This window comes from Zootoca vivipara, chromosome 4 (genome assembly GCF_963506605.1).
Source record: "Zootoca vivipara chromosome 4, rZooViv1.1, whole genome shotgun sequence".
Taxonomy (NCBI): domain Eukaryota; kingdom Metazoa; phylum Chordata; class Lepidosauria; order Squamata; family Lacertidae; genus Zootoca; species Zootoca vivipara.
Window position 1 is genome coordinate 47,528,623 of NC_083279.1, and position 22,194 is coordinate 47,550,816.

The window sequence follows — 22,194 nt, forward strand, 5'->3', positions numbered from 1 at the left end:
TAAGTCAGGCTTAAGACACACAGAGTGACCCTTCACAACAGCAGTAGTTTGTGATAACCCAATAATCCAGATTTTATTCTTGTGGTAGGATGGCTGTGTTATTGTCAGCTACTGCTGTTGTGAATGGTCACTTTGCTTAAACTGCATAGGATTGTCACAGACTGTCCTTTTTGCATTTCATGGTTGCTACTTCCATTTCTCTTTTTCACTATGTCCACCTGTGTATATTCATACAGTCCTATCTCCGTTTACGTAACCGTCTGGTTACGTAAACTTCAGGATGTGCGGGCGGCAAACCCGGAAGCATTTTACCGGTTTTGTCGTGCATGCGCAGAAGCGGTCCTCTGGTTGCGGAAACCTTGGGATCTGACCGGACCTCCAGAACGGATCCTGTCTGCCACCGGAGGTGCCACACTGTGTGTGTGTGTGTGTGTGTGTGTGTGTGTGTGTGTGTGTGTATACACACATACACATTGATAACTGAGGATAATTCTTTGTGGGTCTTAATACAGGTAGACTATAATCACAAGAGCTTGTGTAATTTTTTTTTTAAAAAACCTCTTAGTCATTCAGGTGGCACATGACTCCTTAAAATGTTGATGGTTAACTCTTTTCAAATAGGGAGGGTTTTTTTTTGTTTTTTTTTACTATTTGTCCTGACTCTGAGCATCCATACAGTCTCATTTAAGCCAAAATACATCGTATGGTGAAAGGTTACCCCAGCCAGCATGGCCAGTCAACAGGAATGCTGAAAGTTGCATGCTCTAAACAGCAATCCATCCTAAAGACAAGCACGTGCTCCGGAATACCCTGAACAACCTTTTCTGTTAGTAGGACAGAGGGCACTTAAATACAGTAATTGGCTCCATTAGCGTTTTCAGGAAAAGCTAACATTAAGATACAAACTACTAAGATGCAACTGTTTCTTGGCCCTTGAATTGCTTGTGTAAAATCCTGGGTGGAGAGTGATTTTATATTTGTTTTGTTTATTTTCCTAGGTGGTGGCACTTGAAAGTTCAGGAATTGTGTCTCTCTGCTCCCCTGACAGTATTACCAAGCGTTACCTGTGAAAAGACCATTGAAATACTCAGAGAAAAGGGATTTGACCAAGTACCTGTTGTTGATGAATCTGGGTATGTGTAGATTTTCCTTCCTTCCAAGTATACCCAGTTTCTAAATGTATATTTAGTATCTGGGTGCACACACATAGTCATTCCTGCCATTTTGTTTCACCCACCCTGTTTCATGATCCCATCTAGTTTGCTTCTCTGAATTTTCAACTATGAGCCTTCGCCTACATTTTGCTCACCAGATAAATACCCTGGTACAAAAAGTCTCCTGAAATTAGTTGGATGAATGACCAGGCCCCTGATTAGAGACTAATTTGGAGTGAAACCTCCCACCTTCTCTTTTGTTTTTCTATCCCTGTGCTATATAGGACATCAACAAAGATTTTTGATTGTCACTTCCGTCACAGGAGTGGCTTTTAAAAATCTTCTCTTAAAATCATGGTATGGTTTATTACCTTTTGAGGGCCAGAGTCATCTGCTTCAAATGACCCATAAAATAATTAACTGAGCCTAAATTGCATCTTAGTCCTGAAGTCACCAGGTCTGAAATAGGCCAGTGGGATGGTCAGCATTGCAGGTGGGTCAGACAGGGACAAGTTGCAATGCAGGCAGGATGTTCACTCCCAAAAGTTCATCCCAGTTAACAAACGGTAGCTAAACGAGGTTTATTCTGTGACTCAGCGTCATTTGCAATAAAGGCAGTGCAGGCAAAAGAAAGGCCAACTTTCTCTAACACACAATTTTATCCAAATTATACAGACTGAGAAAGACACATCATCTTTGAACTTTGTTTTATAGCAACAAGGCTTTTTATGTTATCCAAAAGCAACTGTGTTAGGAACTGTTTATAACTGGTTCATCATAAGTCTTTGTCTAAGCATATAGCTTTGCAAGAAAATCCAGCAAAGCAAGTTGCTCTGAGTGTTGTACATAAATGGAAAAATGACTCATATTTAATAATAATAAAATGACAATAAGATAATAATTATAATAATCTATACTGTGGTACACATTCCTGCAATGTATTATTACCGTATTATTACTATTATAATATTCTATACCAGGCATCCCCAAACTGTGGCCCTCCAGATGTTTTGGCCTACAACTCCCATGATCCCTAGCTAACAGGACCAGTGGTCAGGGATGATGGGAATTGTAGTCCAAAACATCTGGAGGGCCAAAGTTTGGGGATGCCTGTTCTATACTGTGGTGCTCATACCTGCAGTGTATTATTATTAATTATTATTCCTCTTAAAGGTTTATAGCACACTTTTTTTTGGAAGGGGAGCAATTGGGAAAGGGGAAACGGTAAGCAAGGGAAGTTCCTCATCCCTTCCATGCCAGTTCTCCAAACTTAAACTCCTTCCTCCAGAAGTTTATAAAGAAAATGGTGTTGGGATGCTATTAAATAGAACCTGTGGTTTTACTCCTAAGGATTCTGCACGCACCCCTGAATTCAAATTGAGATGGATTCTGTCAATATTGGCCTAAAACATTAAACTGATAAAAAAAGGAAAGAACCCACAACTCACCCAGTAGAAAACTCTGTCTGATACCTTCTTGTTTTCAGATTGATTTTGGGAATGGTTACCCTCGGCAACATGCTTTCTTCACTGCTTGCTGGTAAAGTGCAGCCATCAGACCAAGTCAGCAAAGTAATCTACAAGCAGTTCAAAAAGGTATCAAAGTCTTCTGGTGTCTCTCGTTCCTTTCCGTGAACCGCACCATTGCTGGGGGAAAAAGAGGTTTTTGACAAGGGGGAGGTCGTTTGACTAAAATGTATGATGCACATTAAGGAAATTATACACAGTTACACACGGTTTTAGATACTGTTTTGCTGTAGGGTTGTTCACATGTTACACTGACCACACAGGCACAGGCGGTCTCTACACGCTTGCAAGGGCTGGTGTGAAAAAGTGAACACAGCTCAACTGCTGTGCACTCTTTGAACATTACATGCGAACAAGGTGACATATACTGATCAACTCCTGTGTACACGATATTGTACGTATGCACACCGCTTACAAAATCTGGATATGCCTATTTTGTGAGACAACACATGCATTTAAATGTTTCATGTTTTTAATTTTTTTTACCTATTTGTGAAAACCAGGGGCAATTTGTATGTCTGTCCCTGAATATCATTTGCTGGAAATCAGAGCTGGGAAGAGTGTTGTGGCCTCCAGGCCCTGCTTGCAGGCTTCCCACAGGCATCTGCTTGGCCAATGTGAGAACAGGGTGTTGGAGTAGATGGCCATTGGCCTGATCCAGAAGAGCTCTTCGTATGTTCTTAACAGACTCCATCTGTACTATACAGTTAAAGCACCATACATCCCACTTTAAACAGTCATAGCTTCCCCCAAAGCAATTTGGAAACTATACAGCCATACCTTGCTTATTGAATGTAATCCATTCCAGAAGTCTGTTTGACTTCCAAAAATGTTCAAAAGCCAAGGTGCAGCTTCCGATTGGCTGCAGGAGCTTCCTGCACTCAGTCGGAAGCCATGTCAGACATTCGGCTTCCAAAAAACGTTCGTAAACCAGAACACACAATTCGGGGTTTGCAGCATTTGGGAGCCAAAATGTACGAGTGCCAAGGCATTTGAGAACCAAGGTATGACTGTAGTTTAAGGATGTTGAGAGTTGTTAGGAGACTTCCATTCCCCTCACAGAGCTACAATTCCCAGAGTGGTTTAACAGTCATTCCCTCTTCCCAGGGAACTGGGAATTGTCACTCTGTGAGGGAACTAGGGATCTCCTAACAGAGTAGAAAGATTTTTAAAAAACCTACATTAAAAAAAACCTGATAAAAAGGTAAGACACACAGCAGCTGGTGTACTAGAGTCGGGATACATTTACCCCACCCCAAGTCAAACAATTAAGCCTATACTGTACAGTTGTACCTTGGATCCTGAATGCCTTGGCACTCAGGCGTTTTGGCTCCTGAACGCCACAAACCCGGAAGTGAGTGTTCCAGTTTGCGGACGTTCTTTGGAATCAGAAGCCACACTTTGGTTTCAGAACATTTTGGAAGTCAAACGGACTTCCAGAACGGATTCTGTTCGACTTCCAAGGTACGACTGTACAGGCCTGGGGGAAATGACTGAACCCTGAAGAGGGGCAAACATGCCTAGCAATTCATGGTAGTAATATTTTAACACAACACTGATAAATAGGGACAGTTGGAGGGTATGTTAGTCCTATTTTGATTTTGGTCTCAAGCCTTTGAGTCTTCCCGGTGGACAATGAGACTCTTGGCATCTGGTGTTGTAATTTTTTTGCAGGCACAATAGTTTTCTGCAGGATTTTGGCAGCTGTTTCATGAACAGTGTTAGGATGGCTGGATCCACAGAGCCTTGTTTGGAGGCAAATGCAAACTGTGGCAAAGTAAAACCAAGATGCAACACTTTGGGTAACATTACCGTTAAAAGCTTGTTTGCAGCACACAACTGAAATAGACAACTACATACTCTGTGAAACTGCAGCTGCAATCTTGTGCACGTTTACTGGGGGCGCGGGCGTAAATCCAGTTAAACTAGTGGCAGTATTGTAGTTACTTTTGTCATTGTCAGTGAAATGTTCTGACTATTAAATTCTCTAAATAGGAAGCATGGACATTCATGGGGGGCAGCCCACCGTAACCCTCGGATTCTGAGCTTTTATTTTTGTGAAAAGCATTTGTAGCAGCTGAGATGAGAGGCAAGTGGTGCCAGCACAATTCTCAAAAAAAAAATTGTGAGAAACTGCTCTTGAATCTGTTTTTTTTTTACTTTGCCTCACCCTGAAAAATATCCTGCAGATGCACATAACTGGAAGAGCTGCACTTTGCAGCTTGTCACAATCCTAAGCAAATCTTCTCAGAAGCTGGTCTCCACTAAGTTCCTTGAGACCTACTTGAAACCTAAGGGAACTTACAAACCAATGTGTACCTTAAAAGAGACACTTCTACTTCGCATCAAACTAATGCTTTGGCAAATATATTTTCTAATTGTTAAAATTCTGAGGCTAAAATGTAACACTTCACCTAATCACTTCATGTTTTCTACTAATGCTTCATGATCACATTAAATGAATTTAATTTCTTCCTTAGCTATCAATTGAATCATCGTGCAAAATATATAACCTGGTGCGTAATTAAGCAACTTAGCTTCTCTTCTCTCTTAAGTGTAGCTGGTGTACTTACGGTGGAGGGGCCCATGTTGCCTAGTGGCAAATAGCAGGATCACATAAGCTGTCTGCAGTCAGCTACCACACTAAAAAAGAGAGCTTCTGACGCTGGGAGAAAATAGCCCTTTTGGACTGGAGGCCAGCTGCTTCTGCAGTCACATATTCATCCCCAGGTTGCGGGATTGGGGGAGAAGAATGCAACTGGGTTTAAAGATGTATGCTGTTTGCCTCTGGATAAAAAAAAAATTCAAACCCTGTATTGTTTATTCCTTTTCATGGCTAAAGCCAGGGCTGTGGACATTCTGCCCTTGTGCCATACAAACTTGGCAAAATAAGCAGATGTTACATAATTTGCATAATTTATTCAGGTTGCAGAATTTTTGCCTTAACATGGAATGTTGATTATCCTGGCACAGAATTTTAATCTGTACTGTTACTTTTTAGAAAGTACAAAGTATACCCAGCCCTGGCTGTAGTTCCTGGTTCTTTAGTGACAATTTCTGGGGACTGTCTTCCTTTCTTCTGTGTGCTCAAATATTGTTGCCTGGAGTGTCCCTCCTTCATACAACTCCTTCACTCTAACCAACATTACCACTAATAATTTTATTCCTTTTTAAAAGATTGCTAACATAATTTTGAACCATAGACTCTGTCAATCTACTTTAGATGTTTTGTCACTGAAAGAGAAAATCTTGAACAGCCTTATTATTATAGAAGAAAATTATTGGGTATGCTTACAGTTGATTCGGTTGGTTTGACTGGGAGACTGAGTTGCTCCAGTAAACCAAGAAAAGGGTCTTTCCATTATGTTAAGATACAATTCCTCCTAAATTTATAGCATTATATTACATTAAAAGTTACGAAATCCTGATGGACCTTTGTAAGCATAGACCATGATTGATTGCCATAATGGTATTGGTGATTAAAAAGTGCAGGAAGGCTCCTGCGAGTATAAATTGAAAGCAACTGAATTAAAACACAGCGCTGTTGTGCTTAGTGCCTTTATTCATGCTCTGTCGGCTTCCCTCCCTTAGACTTCAAAACCTTATTTCCTACTGAATTGACAAGTACCAGCATTCTTCACTCACAAGCCTAGAATCTAGGACAATAATGATGATGGGCAGAAAATGTAGATTTTGTGTGCTTAAGACATAGCTGCCAAGTTTTTCCTTTTCTCGCGAGGAAGCCTATTCAGCATAAGGGAAAATCCCTTTAAAAAAGGGATAACTTGGCAGCTATGTTAAGAGTGTTTCGGAGGACATTTTGAGCCATGTTGGTGTGGATAAAATTGCCAGCTTTATAGACTACAGCGATTAAGTCCCTAGTTTCTATTATGTGAGACTGAAGAAAAGTACCACAGCCTCCTGTCCTCTTCTCCTGTTGTACCTGAGCAGCCTTATTTTGAGGACTGAACTGATCTCAGTTGTGTTTCACAGGTTCACAGTTATAATGAGTTGGCTCCAAAGAACTGTAAGTGGAAGGGAAATGCCTGCTAGTGACCTTCCAGAAAAGCTTGCACAGGAGTTTGTGTGCTTCTGTGATAGGTTTTGCGGCACAAGAGATTGCACAAGCTCTTGCTCAAGTGGAACAATGTGTTCACTTTTCTCACATGGTGCTCTAAGCTTAAAGCTTGGTGAAAAGCTGGGATGGGGAGACTGTGGCCCTCCAGATGTTTTGATTGGCAGCTCCCACCTGCTGCCACCATTATGGCCAATGGTCAAGGATGATGGGCGTTGTCAGCCACAGGTTCCCCATCTCTGGTGTAAAGCAATGCTTTCATATGCTGAAGGTTCCTCCGGCTTGTGGAAGGGCCCATTTGGATGTTGGCCACAAAATACAGGCAGCGTAGATAGTGCCTTTTTCATTCTGCAGGTTTCTTTTGATTGATAGTACAGGAGCCATAGTATTTTCTGTTTTCCCACAGCTCACGTCAATAGCAGTGCATTTATATCACAACTCCTGAAGCCCAACTCCCTGTCAAAGTGAGATATCTGCTACTGCAGCGTCTGCGATACTTGGCCATCTAGACTTTACTTAAGTGGCCTGGGTATTCATTGTTTTTCTGGCCTATATTGCTAGGAATGAAAAGCAATATCCCTGTGGGGAAATTCAGTTCTGGAATATGGACTTGCACTTTGTTTCTACTGGTTGGCTTTTATAGTTTTTCTCACACCTCGTATTTTGTCCCAAATCACCTCCTTCCAGCTCTTATTGCCAGAATTGGAAAATAAACCACTAGTAAAGGTGTGTGTTTCTGAACTTGCAGTTGCTGTGCTTTAAGCAGAGAGAACACGTGGCTCTCATGGGGTTTTAAAATTACCATGCTCTACAGACTCTTTTTTCTTTCATTCCACTTCTCTTTAAAACGCCAACATTTAACATGATGAAAAATAAAGATTCATACGATAACTGCCATATCACGACACAAATACTACTTTCAAAAGCTTGTTGGAAAAGCACTGGGAGTGGGGTGCTTATCTATCATAGCTGCCAAGTCTCCCGTATTCCCCAGGAAACCCCCATTTTTCTGGCTGCTCCCAGCCGAAAAAACAGATTTTTTTGGTTTTTCCCCGGTTTATATTCTGGCGCGACGGCCATTTTGGAACTGGGCGGAGCATGCTCGGAAGCGACTTTTGATGCTGCTCTGCCCAGTTCCAAAATGGCTGCAGCGCGACTTCTGGTGCGACGGCCATTTTGGAACTGGGCAAAGCAGCATCAAAAGTCCCTACTGAGCATGCTCTACCCAGTTCCAAAATGGCGGCAGCGCTACTTCCGGTCTGCTACTTCCGGTCTGATCCCTTATTTTTCAAGAAGGAACTTGACAGGTATGTTATCTATCAAAACTTGTAAGGCTATATGCAATTGCTTTTAAAGTCTGTTTCTCTTTGCAGATTCGTCTGCAGGACAACTTGGGGAAGCTCTCCCATATTTTGGAAATTGATCATTTTGCTCTGGTGGTGCACGAACAGATTCAGTGTAAGTAGAAGACCTGTCATGAATCCTACTGTCTCTGCCATACTCCCTGTTGGCTATATAGCATATAATAGCAGTTAATGGCAGTGAGAATCTTCTGTGTCTTATATAGGGCACATGAAGGAGCCACAGGATTTTCTCCACACATATGAGGGTAAGAAATAAGCTATGCTAGTGGCTAAGATTCTCACTATGCCAGTTCTGGGTTAGACAGGGGAAGTACCCAATACATACCTACCCTGACCTCCAATTTCTTTGGTGTGTGTCCGAGAGTACAATGTCTCATGATACGAGTAAGTGTTTGCAGAATCCAGTCTCATATGCCTGTTGCATTGCTAACTTAGTTGCAATCTTCCCTGAGGTGAAAATCAACAATTTCTCACCTGCTGGAGTCATCCTCTTGTGATTTGGGTTGCCTTTCTCCAACAGAGCCTGTGGTCTGTTGGTGCCTTAGTTGGTGAATGTAGGCAGGGGAAAGTGGTCCAGACATTCTGGTCCCACCGCATTCTGTCATGGTGTTGGCGCTTCTGCTGCCTTCCACTGTATTGTCCTTCACAATTTTTATTTTAACTGAGGTGCAAGGAGACAGAGGACTTCAACTATGAAACTCCTGCATTTGAACTAGGACTTAGGCAGAGCACAGCGGCTCTATCCAGGGACGCCTCTGGTGTTTGTGCTCTGAAGGACTTAGTTCGAAGATGACAGGCTTGGAGGCCTAACTCTACTTACCTAGGACTAGGCCCCATTGAATTTAGTAGGATTTATTTCTGAGTGAAAGTGAGCAAACACGATGGTTAGACATGAGTATCTATGCCTCTGTTGACATAAAAAGCTTTAAAAATATGCTATGGAATAAGCAGAAAGGCTGGTGTCTCAACAACTAAAAAATACACTTCATGCAAGGCAAATGCTACAGTGCCTTGCTCCATTTACCTATGAAATGCTCCTTGCTTAGTGCTCTTTGTGTAGAACATTGGGTTGGGGTTAAGATAACAGGGTCAGGCAAATTGCCCTTAGGAGGTGGTAGCAATCCCATATTCTTCTTTTGCTTCCTCAAAAATGCCTGTTGTTTGGTGCACTGACACCATATTGGCTTTAACTGAGTGCTAACACTGCAGTGCCAACGGCATAGGCAGGACCAGTTACCAGGAGCAGAAGAAGGAAGGAAGCCATCTTCTTCCCTTGTACTTGAGAATGCCTCGTGTCAGTGGCAAGCTAGGATCTGCCTACCTACTATACTTTAATTTCGGTTGCTTTTTATTTTTTAATTCGGTTTATAGAGGAAAAGTACATATATTTTCAATAACCAAAACATATACAGTACAGCGCAAGAGAAGATATTCATGCCTTCAGACACAAGTAGTAGTTTGAAAATTGTGTATGTTAGGGTTTGGTTCCTCAACTCGTGCCTTGTCGTGTTCTTCTCCTCTCTATAGATCACAGCAATGGCCAATCCAGCAAAAAGCAAATGGTCTTTGGTGTCGTCACAGCAATCGACTTACTCAACTTTGTGACTGCCCAGGAACGACGAAGAAAGGCAACCTAATTTCAAGAAGCACCATTGGTGGCAGCTGCTTCAGTAGCTTTTAGGGTTTTAAGTATCTTTTTCTTCTTCTTCCTGTTTTTGTTAAGACAAATCTAACCAAATAAACCAAGCATCATTAGTGGAACCACTAATGCAGTCATAACTTCCAGTATGTTAAGGAGCACACTGAAAAAGTAATCCAATCTGAATTTATAGTAGTCATCAGGATCGCTGCTGTTCAGTGAGAGGCTGTCTCCTCCACAAAGATTGGTTCTCTTTTGCTATGATACAGCTGAGCTGGAGAACCCAGAACTGAGGAACTAGCAATAATGGCTGGGGTGACCAAAACCGTTAATGACTCTGATAGTGGCCACATGGGGTTCTCCCCAAAGCACACCGTTCCTGCTTTCATGAGTGCAATGTACCTTCAAACTCTTCCTCAATAGTGTTGCAGGCTTGGGAGGCCTAGGTTCAACCTTAGGCATCTTATTCACATTACAACCTGCTAGGTGCCGAGGCTCCTGTCTTCTGTACTGAAAACACACAAAATAACATCCAGGCCTTCAGTTCTCCCTTACTAGATGTTTGATATCCTCTTCAACACTGCTTTTTCACTTGTAAGTGGGTACAATGTTTTTTCAGCCACACTGCAGATTATCTCCTTGTCTTGCCAATTTACAGTCTGGATTATTGTCTGCACGTTGCTGGTAAGGTAAACAGATGTACAGCAGCAACATCAAAGAACTCTAAATTCTCCATTGACTCTGCCAGGTGTAATATGGAGAGTTTTTATTTCCATTAACCTAACCTTGGCCAATTTGGTTAATAGACTATTGAACACCAAAAATATTCAGGAATTTCCACCCTGTGTAGGCCAAAGAAAGTTTAACAAATGCCCTAATCTTTCATGGAATGTCTTAATGATGATTCTTAGCTAGAAGTATGTCTACATTTGTTATATTGTGTTGCTTTACGCCAGCTTCCGTTCTACTTTGCACATGAGTAAGCTAATGTTGTGTTATGTTTGGTTTGGGGTGTTTCATGTCACACCCCTTAGTCTTTATGGGGGATACTGGAAACACATTTGGCTCTTCATTTACTCAGGTGAATTTGTTTAATTGAATTGATGTCATTTTCCCTTCTGCGACTTCCACTAATTTTCACCGGAAATTTTTAAGAAGCATGATACCGATACTGTGATTTGTTTTGTTTTGTTTTTGCAGTTCTATCTATACTTGTGTTTTATGTCAGAAAACCCTCTTGTTGCAATCAAACATTCAGTGAAGTGTGCATAAGAACATTGGTTCCATGTAGAAAACTCGGATTTATATATAAAACTTACCCCTAGATGCTTTCTTAGTGTAAATTCAGTTTGGTCCTGTTTATAGCAGATGAAATACCCGTTGTCCATTATTTTGTTCAGTATTGTAATCAGCATGCATTAGCATTTCAGCATTATAAAAAAAGCAAATCCATATGTTTCTAAAAGTTTTGTTCCAAAAAAGCTAAATAAAAATGATTTCATTTCTGACAAACTAACTAGACTGCATAGTTTGTTATTATCGTTATCATCATTTATTTTCTTGTCTTTGAAGTACTTCTGACAGTGATCCTTTGTTGAGGGGCAGGGATGCATGGATCCCTATTCTCCAACTGGTCAGCAGCAGTGTAAGAGATCGTGGCACCAGTCTGGCACAAACTTCAACCAGGCCCTGTGTCTGGTTTGTGCTGGAGTCTTTAACAACAAGCAGGGTTGGGTATCCAGAAAGCAATATCCATATACCCATATACATGAAATCTGAAATGGTAGCTAATTCTTGCATGTGCGGTTATAATACTGGTTGTAGCAATGTCTGGCCTACCAAGTTAGGAGTACATTACTGTGGGTGTTTCTTTTTTAAAATTAAATTAGTCCAAGTCTTTAGAAATTGATCCTGGAGCCCTGAATCTGGTGGGATTGACAGAGGTACATGCGGTATTGCCTCTGTCTTTGGCAGGGAATCAGTGTGTTTTTACATGAGTAGAATGTGTGCTTTTATTTAAAATGCATCTCTGGGTGGCATAGGAATTCGTTAATTCCCCCCCCCCCAAAAAAACACAGTCCAGCCCATCACAAGGTCTGAGGGATGGTGGACTGGCCCACGGCTGAAAAAGGTTGCTGACCCCTGACCTAGGAATTAGTTTTCAGTACTGGATTTAATTGCCAGAAGAAATATCAACAACCTCAGATATGCAGATGACACAACCTTGATGGCAGAAAGTGAGGAGGAATTAAAGAACCTTTTAATGAGGGTGAAAGAGGAGAGCGCAAAATATGGTCTGAAGCTCAACATCAGAAAAACCAAGATCATGGCCACTGGTCCCATCACCTCCTGGCAAATAGAAGGGGAAGAAATGGAGGCAGTGAGAGATTTTACTTTCTTGGGCTCCTTGATCACTGCAGATGGTGACAGCAGTCACAAAATTAAAAGATGCCTGCTTCTTGGGAGAAAAGCAATGACAAATCTAGACAGCATCTTAAAAAGCAGAGACATCACCTTGCCTACAAAGGTCTGTATAGTTAAAGCTATGGTTTTCCCAGTAGTGATGTATGGAAGTGAGAGCTGGACCATAAAGAAGGCTGATCGCCGAAGAATTGATGCTTTTGAATTATGGTGCTGGAGGAGACTCTTGAGAGTCCCATGGACTGCAAGAAGATCAAACCTATCCATTCTGAAGGAAATCAGCCCTGAGTGCTCACTGGAAGGACAGATCGTGAAGCTGAGGCTCCAATACTTTGGCCACCTCATGAGAAGAGAAGAATCCTTGGAAAAGACCCTGATGTTGGGAAAGATTGAGGGCACTAGGAGAAGGGGATGACAGAAGACGAGATGGTTGGACAGTGTTCTCGAAGCTACGAACATGAGTTTGACCAAACTGTGGGAGGCAGTGCAAGACAGGAGTGCCTGGCGTGCTATGGTCCATGGGGTCACGAAGAGTCGGAAACGACTAAACAACAACTGGACTTAAGGTCCTTTCACGTGTAAATCCACTCCTGATTAACTTTTGCAGCAGCCTAGTTTAGGTGAGCAGCCAAGTTTATTTCTTTCGTTAAGACAGCCGACTCGGTAACCCTTTGCTGATTGCTGAAAATTCACCAGGTATCGACCAGCAGACCCTGATCTACATTCTGCCCCCTCCCTCTCTTAGGTGCACTGAGATGTTAAAATGGTTGGTTTATCCTTTCCTATTTAGGAAAATAGGGTTTAGTTGGATAGAGTTGGGGCCAGGTGGGGCCTTTTTTAAATCAGTCAGCGCATCAGCTGACTGATTAAAAATGAGGCTGCCCTCATTCACCCTATTGGGTGTAGGCGAAACAATAGGGTTAAGTTGAGCACAGTGTGTTCTGTGCTGTACTTGTTCTGTAGATAAATAGAGGACTTCAGTCCACAGCATTACCTTCATAAGTAATAAATATCCTCTTAGAAAAATAGTTCTGTGTCTTTACCTTTCAATTGCTGGGTTGTCTGAGGAGACAAAGTTTTAAAAGATTACAAGTCTTTCCCAAAATCACCAGGAGTCCTTTCAATAGAGGTGCAATTAATGGAGAAAAATATATTTACGGTAAATTTTGTAACTGAATGCCACAATGATTAATATGGCAAGCTTTTTCAAAACAACAACCACCTACCTATATTTGTGGCACAGTTGCTGGGAAAGTTTTATCTGTATGAGGAAAAGAGGAAGGGCGCGATTCTTTTAAAAGTGAAGCGCTATTCTGCCCCCCCCACAAGATTTTCCCAAGAGCCTGTGAGGATTCTCCTGCTGCTGCTGCCACCATACCACCTAGCAAGTCAGCTGATGCCTTCAAGGAGCTCCCCATGCTGTGGGATATACCGGTATATTGTTGCACGCCACCTCAATCTCCAAAACTGCGAGATCTCAGGCACTTACACAGAGTTCATGTTTTCTTTTGGAAGTGAGGCACAGTGGAGACTACAATGTCTTTAGGACATATAATTTATTTATGCATATATACAACCTGAGCCTATGATGGAGGAGCAAACCAAAATAGTCATGTTCATCTCATAGCCATGACAGAAAGATCTGGCATGGCTCTCTGCCTGCTGCTTTGCTTCTAGGTCACATCACTCCTCAACTCTGGTTTTTGTCCTCACTATCTGGGAGTTGAGGGAGGAGCCCCACCCATTCGCCATCTCCTACAGAGACACTTAATCCCCCCTTATGGCACATTATCACCTCAGAGGAAGCTAGCTTGGCTTGATTGGATTTTAACATTTGCTAGATCCAGGGTTTGGAGGGGCCTGGCACCCACAAACTCCTAACAACCAAGACATCTGTCACCGGATGTACAAACAGACAGCAAAATACAGTTCCTTGTAGAAAATTAACAGACAAGTTAGAAAAGGCATTAAAACACACACAATCATAAACAGATAATAAAACGTAATTACACTTTTAGCCCCCTTAATGGTATACCACCCAGGGTATCACCTCACTGTAAGCTACCTTAACTTGATTAGATTTTAACACTTGCTGGATCCAAGGATTAGAGGGGTCTGGTGCCTGTCTTAACACCCCAAACCTTGATTAAATTCTAACATTTGCTAGATCCACAGATTGGAGAGATCAGGCACCCACAAATTCAGAACACTATATATCAGCCTACCAGGCTTCGAAGCTTATCAAGGTGGTTAAGTGCACAGAGTATAGCAGTGTGTGTGCATTTGTGAGTGTGCCCTTGGACTCTAATCTGTACATTAACTGTAGTTTTATGGCTTATGGTCTAAGAGCCTTGAAGAATCAAAAGGAAAGCTGCAATTACACGGGGCATGTGCAAAAAGTCCACCCAGAGCCCATCTATGGATCTAATCTAGAATAAGACAGCAAAAGGGGTAGTAAAAATTCACAGGCATAAAATGTGATCATTATTAGCCATGAGACTAAACAGAACTTCCAGGCAGTATCCAAAGCTCCCATTCTTATTAAAAGAAATAGGTGGCATTATCGTCACAACAAATCTGAAAAGTTGCCCTTCTTGCTCATTAGCTTACAAGTGTTTGAGTAGCAGCCTTCTAACAGCCTACAGTGTTACTGTATATTGTCTGTTTCCGCCCACTGTTCCCACACTCTGTGTGATATGCCAATTGTGCTGAGTGGTATTTCTTATTCTGTCTTAAGTTACATTATCAGCATCACTCTATATTGAATGGCTCAGGCCACATGCAAAGTACTGTTCTTACTTCTAAATGCCGTATTTTGTGAAGGGTTTTGACAAACTAAGGTGTCCAGAAGTGGATGACTAGCATGGTCTGGAAATCAAGTCCTATGTGGAACAGTTGAAAGAGCTGGATATATTTAGTGTGGAGAAGAGAAGATCAAGGGGAGACAGGACAGCGGTCCTCTGATATCTGAAGGGTTGTTAAAGATGCAGAAGATTTGTTGCTTCACTGGGCAGGACTAAAGCCCATGGGTGGGAATTGCAAGAAAATGAAGTTCAGGTTGACATTAGGGAAAAAAGGCTATTTGGCGGAGGAACAGACTATATTGAGAAGGAAAATGGTTATAATTTTCATTAGACTACTTGGGAGGCAAGCCAGTATACACAATGACGAAAACAGATCAGTGTCCTGTAATGGGTTAGAACTGGTTGTGTGTGTTTTCAAGGAACGAGCTCTAGGTGGCCTAATGCAGACATCCTTGAAGTAGCCTTACATTCTGTCTTCTCTGTTCTTGAGAGGTGATCCTTACCAAACTTTTTAAATTCAGGTTGTCCCCATGTCTCCTGGCAGAGGCTCTGTGCCTTGGAGAATAGGCCAAAATGCAACAGGTGAAGCTTTGCCACCCCAGCAATTCCCTATAAGGAGTTTCTGCCTGCTTGTTAAAGGCCTCAGAAGCTTGCCAGAAAGAGGCGGCTGTCCTGTTCATAATGCAGCCTTCCCAAGACTTGGGTAGCCAGATGTTGCAGGATTACAGTCACCATCAGCTCTAGCCCGCGTGGCCAATAGTCAAAGATGATGGGACTTAAATATTGAGGGACTTAAAGTTGGGGAGGAGTGTTCCAATGCACGAAACACCCCAACAGTTAGTTTTCTTTCCGGCAGCTTTGATGCCAGTGGAAGTTCTGAACACACCCAACCCTCCAGCGAACAGAAACAACAACGAGATTGCAAATGTTAAATGACATGCTAGTTATATTCTCATACTCTTGCTTCTCCCTTGGCATCAATTCCGGGCTGTTTGCATTTTACAGCTAGTTTGTTATGTAAAAGGAAGATAAGGATTATATAACTTTACAACACAATTTTTACGGTTATGCATAAAAATACCTTGTGGAAGGTGTCTATGAACCGATGAACTCCACGCCCCAGATACTTTCTTTAGACATACTTCCACTGACATAAAGTGGAATGGATAGTAGCAATCAACAGCCCTCTCTTTTAAAGTCATCTTGGTCAGTCCACATCACTGCCTCCTGTGGAAGTGAGTTCCACAGTTTAACAGTGTGCTGTGTGAAGAAGTACAATAACACTTTTATCATCTTCACAGTATGCTGTAGGTTCCTGTTATTCTGGTGGAAAGGAGGGGCTACATGGCCTCCCCTCCCCTACCCCATCATGCCACCCCCAATACTTCACTTGCGCCGCCCCCCCCCCCCCGGAGCAATGATTCTGGCCTTCTCAACTCTCCCAGCACAACTTTGTTTGCAAACATTCTGCTTTTGTGTCCCCTGTGGTTAGTTTTCTGGTTAAGAAAGCCAGCTACTAATACTTAAGCTTATCTCTGCTTCGTGCAGAAGTGACTTTGCTCACAGCTCCCCTGGATTAATTTTCTACATTAGCCAGCCACCAGTTTCTACCAAGAAAGCTGACGGATCCAAAACGAGAACAGCCATTTCCAAACTATTTTAAAAGCACCCTTCAAGGTGCAAATCCAGGATTGCCTCTTGGCGCTGCATTTTGCTGCTTGTGTAACACACGCAAGAAATTATCCAAAGGACCAAATGCTGAGGTTGTACTGCTTTGTTATGGCTGGGGCGAGGGAAGGGGCATCTTGAAGATACAGGATTCAACCAAGGGAAGCTTACCTTTGAGTAGACATGCATAAGATAGCAGAACTCTGGAAAATTACCAGACGTCTTGCAACGGTTGGAAAGGAGGGGCTACATGGCAGCAGCTGGTGGGACCAGGACCCAAAGACTACATGGGAGACAAGCCACTTATACATAAACTCATAGAGCTGCAAAGTTGGAAGGAACCCCAAGGGTCATCTAGCCCAACCCCACAACGCAGGTATCACAGCTAAAGAATCCGTGACAGAATCTGTTTAAAAAGCCTCCACTGAAGGAGAGTCAGTCAACCACCTTCCATAGTAGTCTGCTCTCAATGTCAGAAAGTTCTTTCCAATGTTTAATTGGAATCTCCTTTCCTGCAATTTGAATCCATGATGCTGTATAGCCTCTACACAATTTTTAGGGTTAACCCTTCAGGATGAATGCGCAGTAAACAGGTTAGAGACCACTACCAAGGAGCTACCTTTTAAAAGTCAACAGAAATTGGCTAGTCTTGGTTGCTTCTCATGTTATCTGAATCACATTCACTTGAACAGAGATGGTTCTACACGGGGCTTTTTTTCAGCTGGAACTCAGTTCTGTCACCTCTCAGGTGGGCACTGTTGCTGTTATAAGAGAACAAGGTGAGCTCCAGCACTTCTTTTTCTAGAAATACCGTGCTTCCCCCTTTTTAAGACACCGTATTATAACTTTTTTCCCTCAAAAAAACACAGGGTGGCTTACTTTTGGTGGGCTGTATTATTTTTTTATTACCAGTACGGTTTTTATGGCTCAGGGCGCTGGCTCAAGGCGCTGCTGGGCTCTCTTGAGTGCTCGGCGCTGCAGCAGCCACCAGTTCCGGGTGGCGGGGCGGCATGCATCCTTGGCCGGGCCAGGCGGAGGCCACTGGCTCAGGTGCTCCGCCCACCGCTGCAGGGCGCTCCAAGCTCCTTGGCCGGGCCAGGCAAGGAAGAAGCAGTGAGCCCAGCGGTGGCAGCAAGCACGAAAGCGGCAGGGATGGCGGTGGATGAGAAGGCGGAGCGCGGGGATGCAGCCAGCAAGGCGGGAGCGTGATCAGCTGTTAAGCGGAGCTCTTGGAGCGCCGCTTCACAGCTGATCGTGCTCCTGCAGTGCCGGCCGCATGGAGTGACTCTGTGAGTGGAGGTGCCTGTGGGGGTTGGTTTCCGCGGCGCGGAAGTATGGCTTATTTTCGGGGTATGTCTAATATTTCTCAAATGCTTAAAAACCCTGCCATGGCTTACTTTATGACTACGTATTTAAAAATGTCAGGGAGAGAAACAGGCAAACAGGGTCTGCTGAGTAAAGCAGTATGGATTCTTTCTCTTCTAGAACTTTTGTGTTCTCTTGCGATCAAGATTGACTGAACTTAGGTATGAGAACGAGTGATGGAAAAATATTCATATCCCACTTGCAGCTTGATCCTCAGTGCTACCTGGAGTGTAATTGTACTTTGAATACAAATAAACAGATGTGGGTCAAGAGGAGCCAATCACTGTCCTTTGAGCAGTGTTCTAAGGAGGCTTATCAGCTTCCTGGATCATAGACACAGATATAACTGAGCAGTTAAAGCATTAAGAGGCACTCACAGCAAGCAAGCAAGCTGACAGACAGGTGAGTCCTCCTTTCTGATAGCTCAGTGCTTAGGTTCACCCTTTTAATGGATTTGGTATCATTTGTGTTGATTCACTTATGTCTGTGGCATTTTTTTTCCCCTTGCTTGATCGATGTTTACTGATTATCTGACATTTGAAGAGGTGGATGAGATTGCAAAATGAGCATTTTTAGGCAAGTTACTGAAAAAGAATCTAGAAGTTTCAGGATTTTCATATTAGGACTACTAGATAAGGAAACTAGAAAACTTTGGCAAATCCCCTTTATTATGCTAAACCCTTCTTTATTATTTTATTTGATATAACTTGGGGAAATTTCTGCAGAAAATAAAGAAAAATTATTGCCCCTCCAAGTTGTTATCACATAACTGTATCCCTATAATAAAAATAATCAGTTTATTACCTCTAAAGCTACTTAAACATTAACAAAGGCCTCCTGTGAAACTATTTGAATCTTTAAACGAATGCCTTCCAAGTGTCTTCCATATCTGTTAATATAATATAGCACTCTTTCCATCACCTCCACCTTGTGATTTCTTATCATTTTACTCTTTGCTATGAAGAAATTGCATTGTGTGTTTGCACATGGATTTTTTCTGTAGCTTAAATATCTAAACCATAGCTGTCAAGTTCTCCCTTTTTTTAAGGGAAATTCCCTTACGCTGAATAGGCTTCCTCGGGAGAAAAGGGAAAACTTGACAGCTATGATCTAAACGTAGGAAACGATAGACAAATTCTGCAAAACACAAGAGTCACTTAAAACAACCAAACCATTACAAACATGGGGAAAGTATGCATGCTGTATAGAAACCAGCTAACAAAACCAGTTGTCTGAGGGAGACAGGCTGCTTATTTTAAATAGTTGTCATTGCAAGATGCCACAAGCAAATTTATCAATTTATTTAGGCAGCTCAGCCCAAACATGGCAGCCATCAGATATCAAGTGCCAATGCATATTTTAAAAATGAAGTGTTATTTAATTTTACTTCAAAAATATTTCCATTGAGGAAGTATACAAAGAGCAACAAACTATATATAGTGTACAAAACTGTCCAATTCTTCCTGGGAACAAATTTGTGCTACAAGGAAATTTAGTGGATCTTCTCTGGTAAGTATGGGGAAAGCATTCTTTGAAAGTAGAAGGTGGCAGCGTCTCCCAGACAGATAACTCAGAGAAAGAATCAGGGAGGCCAAAACTTATCTTAAGATAGTGGTAAAACTGAGAAAACTGTGTGGCGTATGTAGCTCATAGCTGTCCCAAGACCCTTTGGTTTGCCTTTTTAATGCAGTACACTGCCTTGTTTCACTACAAGAAACAAAAACCTTAAGAGAGAAGGACCTCACACTTATTTTTAACTTGTTCCAAATAACTTTTTTTTAAGGGGGGTGAGGTTTACATTTTTTGTAAGTTGTACAAAAATGCACGTACCGAAGCCAAATGTTCATAAAAATGCACATATTAGTGACGATAGCATGCAATAATCCATTATATTACGAAAAATTCTTTTGCAAAAATGAGCACATTAGGGGAAATGGCGTACAAACTTGTGTACGTTAGGATAAATTCACACTACAAGCCTGAGCCTGATAAATTTTTATAAGGAGTTTTTGTATTACAAAAAGAATTACAAGCTGATGTGGAAATGTGGTGAACTGAACTTAAAATGGGAAATAGTGAGAAATGGAGGGAATCAGAAATGGACAGTTTTGCCCATACCTATTTGGTAGAGGCGAGACTGTGGAAGACTTTCCTAGTGGCTGGTTATTTGCTCCCCACTGCAGGTTAGATGGGAATAGATGGCCAGTTCGTTCAATAGGTCGCCATGTGCTTAGTTGTGAGTTACCAATTGCAATGTGAACAATTACAAACTTGCACAAATTGCTTAGTTGTGAGTTACCAATTGCAATGTGAACAATTACAAACTTGCACAAATTGACTCACCTTCCAAACTACATTTGTCCTTAAGCACACCATAGCAGTTGTGCATCTGCTTAGGGTTATTTATATAATTGTACCCTCAATGTGAACAATGGAATGAACTTTCCTTGGTAGTTTTTTTTTTAAAGTATTTATATTGATTCAGGGTTGTTGTTTTTTTAAAAAAGTATTTAGCACATGCTTTTAAGTTTGGCTCAAGTTTTATGAAATCACATGTCCTGGATTGGGTAATAGACCAATAATATTCAAATATTTCAGACCCACAACTCACCCTTCACTTCTACCTACATGAGACACAATTTTATTTTTATTTTTTTACTATTTGTGTCCATATTTTCCCTAGTTTTTGGGAGCTGTTGTGACCAAATAGAAAAGGTGTGTGTGTTTCTGTAGTGTATATGTTTTATCATTTGCGTGGTAATGGTTTCTAAAAAAGCTAGACTAAACAAATAAATGTAATCTAACAAAAGAAGTTTAATGTTTAATGACCAGACTTATTTCCCTGATTATTTCCCTGATGGGACCCAGGTGGCGCTATGGGTTAAACCACAGAGTCTAGGGCTTGCTGATCAGAAGGTCGGCGGTTCGAATCCCTACAACGGGGTGAGCTCCCGTTGCTTGGTCCCAGCTCCTGCCAACCTAGCAGTTTGAAGCACATCAAAGTGCAAGTAGATAAATAGGGACTGCTCTGACGGGAAGGTAAACGGCGTTTCCGTGCGCTCCTCTGGTTTGCCAGAAGCAGCTTTGTCATGCTGGCCACATGACCCGGAAGCTGTCTGTGGACAAACGCCGGCTCCCTCGGCCTATAGAGCGAGATGAGCGCCGCAACCCCAGAGTCGGACACGACTGGACCTGATGGTCAGGGGCCCCTTTACCTTTTACCTATTTCCCTGATAGCTGGGAATCTCTTTTGCCTTTAAAATAAGCATCAAAATTTGAGGAGGTGACTCACGCTTCCGGTACAATCATATACAAGTGAACTCAGAATAAATCCTCACCAGATTGGTGGGATTTACTACCATGCAAGGGCAAGTGGGTTGCAGTCTTCAAAACTTAAGGGAGGGAAGAGAATGAGTTTGGAACCAGTTTTGTGGTTTGCATTTGTGGGAGCCAAAGGACTGCAGGCACAGAAATGTGAACTGGTTGAAGATGATGCACCCAAGGGTGCAGGGTCTTTCCTGAGCATCTGGTGCAGGTTGGGCAACCTTGTTGCCTGCTATAGGAGTGCCACTTTGTATCCAACATGGTCTGCATGTATATTTATAAATAAAATGGTCACACAGACACCATTAATGACACTCTCATTCAGAGGAAACAAAACTGTTCAAGGAAGTGGAGAGCGTATGCCAGTAATATATGCTGCTACAAAGCCTCCCCTCCCCCACCCCATCATGCCACCCCCAATACTTCACTCCCCCCCCCCCCGAGCAATGATTCTGGCGTTCTCAACTCTCCCAGCACAACTTTGTTTGCAAACATTCTGCTTTTGTGTCCCCTGTGGTTAGTTTTCTGGTTAAGAAAGCCAGCCACTACTAATACTTAAGCTTATCTCTGCTTTGTGCAGACGTGACTTTGCTCACAGCTCCCCTGGATTAATTTTCTACATTAGCCAGCCACCAGTTTCTACTGAGAAAGCTGACGGATCCAAAACGAGAACAGCCATTTCCAAACTATTTTCAAAGCACCCTTCAAGGTGCAAATCCAGGATTGCCTCTTGGCGCTGCATTTTGCTGCTTGTGTAACACACGCAAGAAATTATCCAAAGGACCAGATGCTGAGGCTGTACTGCTTTGTTATGACTGGGGCAAGAGAAGGGGCATCTTGAAGATGCAGGATTC

At 42.3% G+C, this 22,194-nt stretch overlaps 2 protein-coding genes and 1 long non-coding RNA gene across 14 annotated transcripts in view; 2 read left to right on the forward strand and 1 right to left on the reverse strand.

Annotated features, from left to right (window-relative positions):
* Positions 1-11,274, forward strand: part of LOC118085215 (cystathionine beta-synthase-like protein) — a 39,788-nt gene extending 28,514 nt beyond the window's left edge. For 6 of the 11 annotated variants that reach the window (XM_035115595.2, XM_035115601.2, XM_035115594.2 and 3 more), the window contains exons 13-18: positions 999-1,133; positions 2,641-2,749; positions 5,161-5,196; positions 8,129-8,213; positions 8,323-8,364; positions 9,647-11,274. In XM_035115595.2, the coding sequence (XP_034971486.1) occupies positions 999-1,133; positions 2,641-2,749; positions 5,161-5,196; positions 8,129-8,213; positions 8,323-8,364; positions 9,647-9,756 (517 nt within the window). In that variant the 3' untranslated portion in view covers positions 9,757-11,274. The remainder of the gene's footprint in view (positions 1-998; positions 1,134-2,640; positions 2,750-5,160; positions 5,197-8,128; positions 8,214-8,322; positions 8,365-9,646) is intronic. The other 5 variants (XM_035115603.2, XM_035115598.2, XM_035115605.2 and 2 more) reach the window with 3 other exon arrangements.
* Positions 1,378-16,315, reverse strand: LOC132591992 (uncharacterized). The gene is made up of 3 exons (XR_009557473.1): positions 16,065-16,315; positions 2,290-2,800; positions 1,378-2,085 (listed from the first exon to the last, which is right to left on the reverse strand). It is a non-coding gene; the product is annotated as an uncharacterized LOC132591992 (long non-coding RNA).
* Positions 16,316-16,427: 112 nt separating this feature from the next.
* LOC118085214 (cystathionine beta-synthase-like) overlaps positions 16,428-22,194 on the forward strand; it is a 42,094-nt gene continuing 36,327 nt past the window's right edge. The window contains exons 1-2 of one of the 2 annotated variants that reach the window (XM_060273547.1): positions 16,428-17,027; positions 18,137-18,418. The gene's annotated coding sequence lies outside the window, so the exon portion shown is untranslated. The remainder of the gene's footprint in view (positions 17,028-18,136; positions 18,419-22,194) is intronic. The other variant, XM_035115592.2, reaches the window with a different exon arrangement.